At 38.2% G+C, this 9,470-nt stretch overlaps 1 protein-coding gene across 1 annotated transcript; it reads right to left on the minus strand.

Moving 5' to 3' along the window:
- Positions 1-463: 463 nt before the first annotated feature.
- Positions 464-6,713, minus strand: LOC121970348. Its single transcript, XM_042521002.1, has 4 exons — positions 6,562-6,713; positions 6,205-6,381; positions 1,293-2,708; positions 464-881 (listed from the first exon to the last, which is right to left on the minus strand). The coding sequence occupies exons 1-4, from the start codon at positions 6,577-6,579 to the stop codon at positions 849-851; spliced, it is 1,644 nt and encodes a 547-aa protein (XP_042376936.1). The 5' UTR covers positions 6,580-6,713; the 3' UTR covers positions 464-848.
- Between the last annotated feature and the right edge of the window lie 2,757 nt (positions 6,714-9,470).

Below are 9,470 nucleotides of genomic sequence, written 5' to 3' on the forward strand. Positions count from 1 at the left end.
ATTAGGAATTCTCTTGTATTGACTTTATTATCTTATTTCTGCCTTAAGAATATACAAAAAAAAAAAATAACTATAAGGGTATGATTTTGTAAAAGCTAAAGGGGCGAAATGAAAAGGTTAGCAAACTCCAAGGGGCAAAATGAAATGAACTCTTTCCTTTTGGGGGGTTTCGTTGGAGAAGATATTTTTTTGCTTTGCGAGGCAGCTGAGACTTGAGATGATCAGATCAGAGCATGGTGGAAGACATGGCACGTAGGTCGTAGGAAAGAGATGTGGTTAGTGTTGCTTCTGATGAGAACATGTTTCAGTGATCAGAAATGTACATATGAGAATATGAACCAAAAAGTCCTAAATAAATGAAATGACAACTCTGTTCTTTTCTTTGTCTGTTTGTTTCCTCCAGGTCAGTGCAGTGATATGCCATTAGGGATGATAATTACAACTCTGTATGGTATTGAATCAATTAAAACAAAAGTGCCTCAGTTCAGTAGAGATCTGCTAATTGCATTTCATTTTTGTAGAGCTTTGACAGCCAAAGTTTGAGCATGAGTTAGAAACTAAAACAGAAAAGAAAGGAAAGGAAGATACTAAACTGTCTTCATATGGTGAGGGGCTTGGCCAAGTAGAACCAGTCGAGATCACTAAAATTATAAATAGCCAACAGGAGGGGAAAAGAAATGCAAATGTTGCACTTGAATGTATAGCATTGTTTTTGCCTCATCGTTTTGCTCATTCAGTTGTGCTACTTGTGTTCTTTGTTTATCTTGCAGCAAAAATGCATGCTTGGAGGATAAATACCTGAACTCGGTCTTCAAAAAATGAACTTCATTTTGGATATAACAGTAGCTCTACCACCGTCTCCTCTCAGACAAGGAAATGAGCTAAAAATGAATGAAAAAGAGATTAAATCCTAACAGTTTCAATATATGGTGAAATCCAGCAGCCTATACAAAAAAGTCTAGTATCTTCAAATCCACTATATCAAACTTGTAGTTATGAAATCTCTAACAGTACTGGATCAATGGTAAAATCTAAGATGATTTAAAAATATCAACAAAAAAAAAATCTACTTTTATACAAACCTTGTTATGATATCTAGGGAGTAGGTACTAGAACCAAACTAGGTTTCAATTGAACATTTAACCTGTTGTTTCTATTCTTCAGATTTGCTAGAAATGATTAAGCACACAAATCCAAGTAGTAAAGCATTTCAATAGAACGTCAATCGATAAAATCCCAGTTTGCAGATTTCCAAGCAGTAAACTAGAGACTGATAAGAAGATTTCACTAACCTGCCGAGCAACCTGTGCCATCCTCCTGCTGTCTCTCGATGATTCAACGACCATGCTAGATTTCTGGTTCTCCACCAAAACATTATCATCATTTTCCATCATTCTTGTAGAAACATTTTCCTCATTATCTTTAACCACATTTCTCGGAGACATGTTCTCTTCATTACCTTTGTTTGTCTTTTTCTTAGGCACATGCTCCTCCATAGATTTGAATTCAGCTTTAGTATCCATGGATCCCCTCTTCCGCTTCCTCTGAAAAGTGTATTTGAGTAATTTGGCACCTCCAACTACTGCATCTGGTTCAGTTAATATGCAAGGTTCATCTTTATGATCATCCAGTGGTGCATTAGTTGTTTTTTTAATTTCTTTTGTCACAGGAGTACCAAGATCCTCTGCTACTTTACAATATGATTTCTCTGACATTTCTAGTTCTGTTGTTATGCCAGTTTTACCATCATCATCAATCACCACACTTGTACTCATTATGAGTGGTTCCTTACGACCATTTTCTTGGCAAGTGATTCTGCTCGAAGTATAGCTTCTAGCAATATGATTCTCAGGAGTAGAGTTGCATGCCTTTAGAATGGTTCCACTTTTCATTACTCCATTACCATCCAAAAGCCCCAAGTTATTCTCCCCTAAAGGCGTGTTCAAATTAGACTTCTGATTTTGTATTGATTCCTGGTTCTCTCCAGACACTTGAGCTGAGCACTTTGGAGAAGCCATACTGCCATTCCTGTTCCTATCTTCATCAATATCACTTTCTCTAACCCTGGAATAACTAGACTCTAATAATCCGCAATGATGCATGTCATGTAGGGTATCAGAATTTCTGGGCCATGCAATGAATTTTCGTCGTCTCCTATGTCTTCTTCTTATCCTTTTTATGGTGGTACCAAACTTCTGAGGAAAGGCCCTTTCAGCCTTCTTATTCACACATGTGGTTGTGGGATTTGATTTCTGATCATGGACTTGCTTAAATGCTTGTGCCCTATGAATGCAACCATTTTGATAAAACTCTGGCTTTTTGTTGTTTGGTGTCATGGATGCCAAGTCCAGATTACCACCAAAATGATTTGACCTGGCCAAATTTCTCATGGGTTCATGTCTCATCACATCTTTGGTGAAGCAGCGGCTAGAATTCTTTATAATTTCATGCTCATTGGGAAAGTGCGGGTATGAATCAGACTTGTCTATGTCCTCCTGAATATTATATTTCATGCAACTTATGTTGCTACGAGGTTTATTCCCATCTAAAAATTTGGCTTCAGTATCCCTCTTATTGCCCAATTCAGAATTCAGTCTCATTATTTCAGATTTAAGATGATGTATCATGACATTTGCTTCTCTGAGTTGAACTTCAAGTTCTTCAATCTTTCTTGACTGGGACAAATTTTCCTTTTCTGATTCAGTGATCTGTGGAACCAACACTCTGTCAGTGAAATGATTCAGCATGTACTTCAGTAAAGGAAATAGGTATTTAGCAAATGGCACTAGCAAAAGAACTAAAAGATACCAAAAAAATAAATTAACTTGGAACTGAAATGAGTATCGTAACTACTCTACACAAACATTCACTAATTGGTATTAATTCAGATCCCTTCCTTGCATTTCCCTGCAAGCTACAATTTCTGACTGAAGATGAATGGAGCTATTGTGTGATACCTAGACAACAAAGAATGGGATGGAGCCATTAGTAGTGCTAAGATGTTTTATTTGAATTTCAACAACCCACAATTATGATAAAACATACTTTAGGGGAAAATATATCTAAGAAACAGTATGTCAACAATTAATAGAAGTTAAGGTGGCTTACTCTGCCTACTGCAGGATCATTGAGGTGTATACAACTGTCTAGATTGACAAGGATAAGTAGTAAGTGCAAAGAGGTATAAACCAGGTTTTTCTATATGTGTGTGTATACAACAACAACTACTAAGCCTTGTCCACTAGATGGAGTCGGCTATATGGATTGCTAGACCATTGGACTCTATCCTCCACTAAATCATCATCTATATTTAAATAAATTTTATCTTGTTTTATTATTGCTAACCAAGCCCTTTTTTTTTTTTCTCTTCCTCATTTGATTTTTTTCTTTTGTATATGAAAAAAAATTACAAAAACAATATTGCAAAGTAACCCCAGAAAAGTCCAGTCTGGCCCAAGGCCTAAACCTAGAAAAGTTAATCTAAACACATCAACTGATTCACAGCAGATTGAACCTGAAGAACTCAGAAATACTAACCTGGCTCTCTATTTTTTCTTCCTAAAAAAACACTTTTTTAAGCAATGTGATTGGCTAGTTGGACTATAAAACCCATAACTGGATGCCTTGGTCTATTTGTTTACCAGTTCAGGTTTAAAAATTAGCCAAATTGCAGATTCTATTTAAAATTCAAGTGAAAAAAAAATGACACTGATCCTGGGTTTGCTAGGTTATAGCCAAGATGAAGTTATAGACCAACCATGCTCATATAACTGGTATATGTATTAGTAACAATAAGTATTTTATTGTATTTAAATTTCCAATTTCGTTGGTGATATATCTGTTTAGAAGCTCATTAAGAAAACAAAAGTTGACTTAATTCAGAATGTGAGACAATGGTTGGCAAACAGCTGGAAAAAAAGGATATCAAAAACTATATTATCTTGGTTCTATTGTTGAATAAGAAGGCAATGGAATGTTTTCACTTCAATCTGTTTTCAAAAGAAAAAGAAAAAAATGAAAGACTAGGCAGGGAAAGTTAATGCTCATGCAATTCAAACAAGAGAGGTTATATGGAATATAGTGCATGATCGCCGAGTACATTTTAAATTACAAGGAATACCTTGTCACATCGCCTATTGTGCAATATGCTATTGAATAATTAAAATGCAATATGTTAGGTGCTAAAGCAAGGTTGTTCCATGAACATACTCTCACAGCATCAAGTATGGGCATCTCATGTGTATTTATAATAAGGGGGGATTCCCTCACAAGTGGCTAGTCATTTTGGGACAGATTAGGCTTTGCCCTACTTGAGCATATATCATAGCTTCTTCAACCTGTACCTCTAAACTAGAAATATCCAACGGCTTAAGAAATGAAGAAAATAATCGACGAGTAGAGGTTTCCATTGTTCCCTGGTCAGACAATCTAATTTCTGGTTATTAAAAAGAGGTTTGTTTATTTCGTATTTATATCAGTCTCCAAGACACTTCGTCTTGCCATTACATTAATGGAAAAAAAGGAGAGCTAGTCTAATATGGCATGATTCAGATTACACTCGATTAGGAAATATTTAGAAGAACTAAGGAAGTAGCTTAGACTTAATCCTCATTTTAGGACCAGAATAGAATTGTGTAATAAGCAACGGACTTTCACTTAGGAAACTTCTAAGAGAAACTATAACAAAGCAGCATAACAGGATGTAGTTGTCACTACCAATGATCCTTAGTACTTGAACAGGCTTTGTCAACCATTGAACCAATTTTTTAGGGACTGGGTTTTGTCAAAAGGATAAAAGGATAAAAGGATAAAGATAACCTAAACATTTAAGTTTGAATAAATGTTGCTTGAACTTTCAATTTTTGCATTTTGGTGCATTGAACTTCTAAATTCGATTCAATTGAAGCCATTAGTTGATCCATTGTTAAAGTATACTATCTTGTTCAGTTGGCATATTCTTGCCAAAGCAATCTCAAGGACTTAATAACACTATACATGTCCACCTCAAGCCCATTAAGTTGCAGAAGGAAGAATGATTCCAGTTTCTCCTTCAATGGCATCCATTGCAGAATCAGCTTTGCCCTGTTATCCAAGGACTTCAGTCCCCCCTTATCTGCTTTGTTAGGGCCTGACCTATATGCCACAATCACTACAATGCGAAAGTTCAACCCTTGCCAAGGTGCGACCCTCTCCAAAAGATGGAAAAACAAGATAAAATGCTATATATACAGAAAATTCAGTAGAGACATTCTTGAAAACTCCAACAAAAAATTATTCTGTAATAAGTGTCCTTTATAACATCAATATAATTGCTAGATACCTTCCAGTATGCCAAAATACTTCACTGTACCTTAAACTATTCTACTGATAGGGCAACAGACTAAAGATGATGACAATCCACAGTTGGAAAATGATGGAGAAGAAGATTAGCCTTGTTATGGTATGCTTCTCCTCCTACTCTCTTTCACCTTATTTTCTTCTCTCTTCCTCAAGCTATGAACAAAAACACTACCAGACCATTGATCTGATGGGAAAAGTGTGTTGATTCAGTCAGTTTCTCTGGATTCAACCTTTATTATCTTCAAGTTTTGATTTTTTATGTAGACCATACAAAATATATTTGAGTACTTAACGAGTTCCAATTGGTTCACCATCAATCCATCAAATAATTTAGTGACAAGAGTTTGTTTGGGTCATTGGCTGACTCAAATCTAAATAGTTTAGTTTCCAACTAAATTCTGCAGACTTTCAGTATCATAAATTATAACCTTTCTTTAATATTTAATTCACTTAAGTAATCAACAACAGTGTAAGCCATTCAACTTGTTGAGAACTTGAAAAAGAAGTTAGCATTAGGATAATTTGTCTCAGGAAATATAGTTATGGGCATAAGGCTCTTCGGTTGCTTCGAGTAGTTGGAAGTAAAAGAAGGGTGGAAATCACGACTTGTAACAACAACATCATCTCATCATCTTTTCTTATAATTAGAATAACAAGCATTTGAGAGAAGGCACAAGAGAAAACAGTAAAACTCAGGCTTTAATAGAAAAAAATAACAAGCCAAATTTGACTTGGAAGGTGCATAACCGAAAATATTGAGCATCTAGAAATGAAATTCAAACAAGAGAGATCTTGCCCAAAAACGTAACTGGATAGCACTAAGCAGTTAAAGCAGTGTGAAGCAGAAAGAGATAAAGGCAGCACCTTTGCCTCCATGATCGCTTTCAAACGGAGAAGCATCGCCAACGACTCTTCCTTGACTACCGACAGGTTCTGCTGCAGCTGGTGTGCCCTCCGCTCCGAGGCCAGAATTCGAGTCGCTGACTCCTTCGTTGTATTCAAGATAATGTCCGCGTAAGCGCTCTTAAGCGCCGCCATTCTCTGACGGATACCGCGGTAAAGACAAGTATAATAAGAAAATTCAAAATCGTTGGCAAACGATCAAACGAAACCACACGAAAACCGGCATCAAGGAGGGCAACCAAAGAGGAACCAACCAAAGAAAAGATTGAGCAAAAAGTCGGGTGTTTTTTTCGTGATGTAGCAACAGCAAGGTCATACCTGGGCCTCGTCGGACATAGGAGGCGATTGGCAGTTGAGAGAGGCGGCGGAAAGTTAGCAAAAGGGAGAGGAGGAAGCGATGGCGGAAATGACTGCTGCGGGTTTCCGTTCGCCTCTTCTCTTTCCGTTTCCTTCCCTTGTCTGTTATGACGCGGAATGGGGAGCCGAGGCGTTATTTACGCTTTTGCCCCCGGCGTTTGCTTCGGACTAAAATATCCTACTGCATTCCCTCAGACAGCAAACAGCTCTGCCCCCTGTCGCTCCAAGTCAGCCCCACCAGGAATGCCAAGGTTCGTTCTCCTTAGACGATTCCAATTGGACGATAAGATTGGAACGTGTCCAAAATTTGTTCTCCCAAATAAATGCTGGAACACGTACCGGTGGCGTGAGCGCAGTGGGTATAAACTTTGTATTCTGTCTTAGCGGTAGAGGCGTCGCTGTCGGTTCCCAAAGGACGAAGATGGACCACGAAAATTTTTGAACTGGAAGCCGTCCCGGTTCGGGCAGACCGCCATGGGCCGGTTTTTATTGGCTGGCTCATCATGTGAATTCCCTCATTCGAGAGGCTAAAGTTATCTAGAACTCGAGTTTGATCAGGAACTAGTTGGCCTTGGTCATTGAGATTAATTATTTAATCATTAATAGCCTTGGTGATTAATGTTAAAACTAGATCTTTAATATTAGTTATGTTAGATCGGTCGCATGTGAAAAAAAGATGAATTAGATGATTTTAAAAATTTTGCTCTTTTCAATTTTCAAATTGACATAAAGTTAAAAAATATGCAAAGTAAAAAAAAAATCATGTAGGAAAAAAATTTGACAGTACAAAACTATTTTCAAAATTATTGCAAGAGGAAGTTTAGAAAAAATTTTAACTTTAACAAAAGATTTACTCAATCTTTTCAACGTTTTTATAAAACATATATGAAAGTGTTTAAAGTAGTTTACAAAGCACTTGAAAAAATATTTAAATCCTCAAAATATTTATTTTGAATGAGTTTCAAAATTTTTACAAGAAAAATTTTGAAAGAATATACTCGATTTTGAAAGTGAGCTTTTGCAAAAGCAACTTGTCCAAGATAATTTTAAGGTAAGTTTTTAACTATGTTAACTGTTAGTAAAGTGTTATCAAAAATATTTTTCAAATATGTTTAAAATAATTTTTAAAATATTTGTATTTATTTTTTAAAGGGAAAGTTTGAAAAGTACTTTGGAAAATAACACATTTTAGATAAATAAATTTTAAAGTAAATTTTTTTTTAAGAATTTCAATATAAGGAATTTCAGACTATTTAAGATAAGAATTTTCAAATATTTAAAATACTTCAAACAAGAGTTTTGAACTTAAAAATTTTTTAAATAATTTTTTTTTAAAAAAAAATAGTATTATTATTCAAATAGATGAAACTATTATTCAAATATGCTCTCCTAGATCTGATATTATTTAAAAATAGTAGACATCTATAAATTATCTTTAAATGTCTAACCGGTATGATGCGGATATGTTGAGGGGCTCAAAAGGAAATAGGAGAAAGGAGAGGGGCATTTCCGTCATTGCACATGTTGAGGGTTTGATACATTAAAGGAGCCACTCATCGTCTTCGTGGAAAGGGGCTGGGTTCGTGGTTCAGAGGGCAGCCGCCAGGGAGAAGCTTTGCTTCCTCTCCCGCCCCTCGTCGGCTCCGAGGCCTGTGGTCGGCAGATCCCCTCCTTTTCTCCATTACCTCCTTTCCTTCGGCTTTCTTCACGTCAACACCGTCGAGAAGCATTGTCGTCTACTCCATTCCCTCTACTCCACGCTGACACCATCTGCTCCTCACATCGGTTGTCGCCTCCTCTGCCCCTTCGTGCTGGCTGTCGCCACAAGAGGAATGCACGGCCAAGTCATGCTGCCGCCACCTCATCCCCCGGCTGACGCAGACGCCACCGGGAGAGCGTCTGTCGATGCCGCCGCTGACGCATCCGGCAGCTGCTGACGCCTCCGGCGACAACCGCTGACACTTCTAGCATTGCTGACATCGCCCCCAGCAGGTGTCGCCTCCGCCAATACCTCCTGGCAGCCGTCGCCACCCTCCGAGCAGCCGCCATCCGAGGGCTCAGGTATTGTACTGGGCCTATATTCTGACCTACGAGCCGAGAGTGTGTTCGGCCTTCGTGCTGCTATTGTATCCCGGCCTGCGAGCCAATAGAGTGTTCGACCTTCGTGCCATTGTTGCATATCGGCCTGCGAGCCGAGACTGTAGTCGTACCGTGCGTCGCCTTGCGGACCCGTATCGTGCCTGGCTTCGAGCCACTAGAGCCAGCTACTTGCCTGGTGGACATTTATCTACTATTCAGGGTCACGACGACTCGATCAGCTCACCCACCTATCCGAGGGTGCCCCCCTGGGGCCAGGGTACGTTCTCGTACTCTTTATTCGTGCATTTATTTCTCTATTATTATCTAGCTGCTCATATGTTCGCGGGACCCACCTCGAGTATCGAGGTACCAAGGATCGGGGTAACCCGGTCGCTGGCTGCAGGTATTGTTGACCAGAGGACTTCGGACGACTTGGTCAATGTAGAGGACAACTCACCATCCAGGTCATGGAGATGCGGTCAACCTTCCAGATATGTCACGCCGGTAGGTTCGTCTTCTCAGATTCCCGACAAGATCACGGTAGTTAATAACTAACTAGCAGTATTCACTTGGTTAATTAAGTTAAGTAATAGTATCCAGTTAGTGTTTGACTAAAATTGGATTACTTGATTTGATCACTGTATTATTTGGTATTTTACTCCTAGACTTGTGTTGATGCACTGATATAAGCTTCTTAAGTCTAGGCAAAAGGTCTACACATCTCACGTTGTTTTAAGTTTATGAATACACAATCAAAGTACACCTAGTATGTTTATGAGATGCTCAAGTCT

Source organism: Zingiber officinale, chromosome 4A (genome assembly GCF_018446385.1).
Source record: "Zingiber officinale cultivar Zhangliang chromosome 4A, Zo_v1.1, whole genome shotgun sequence".
NCBI classification, from domain to species: Eukaryota; Viridiplantae; Streptophyta; class Magnoliopsida; order Zingiberales; family Zingiberaceae; genus Zingiber; species Zingiber officinale.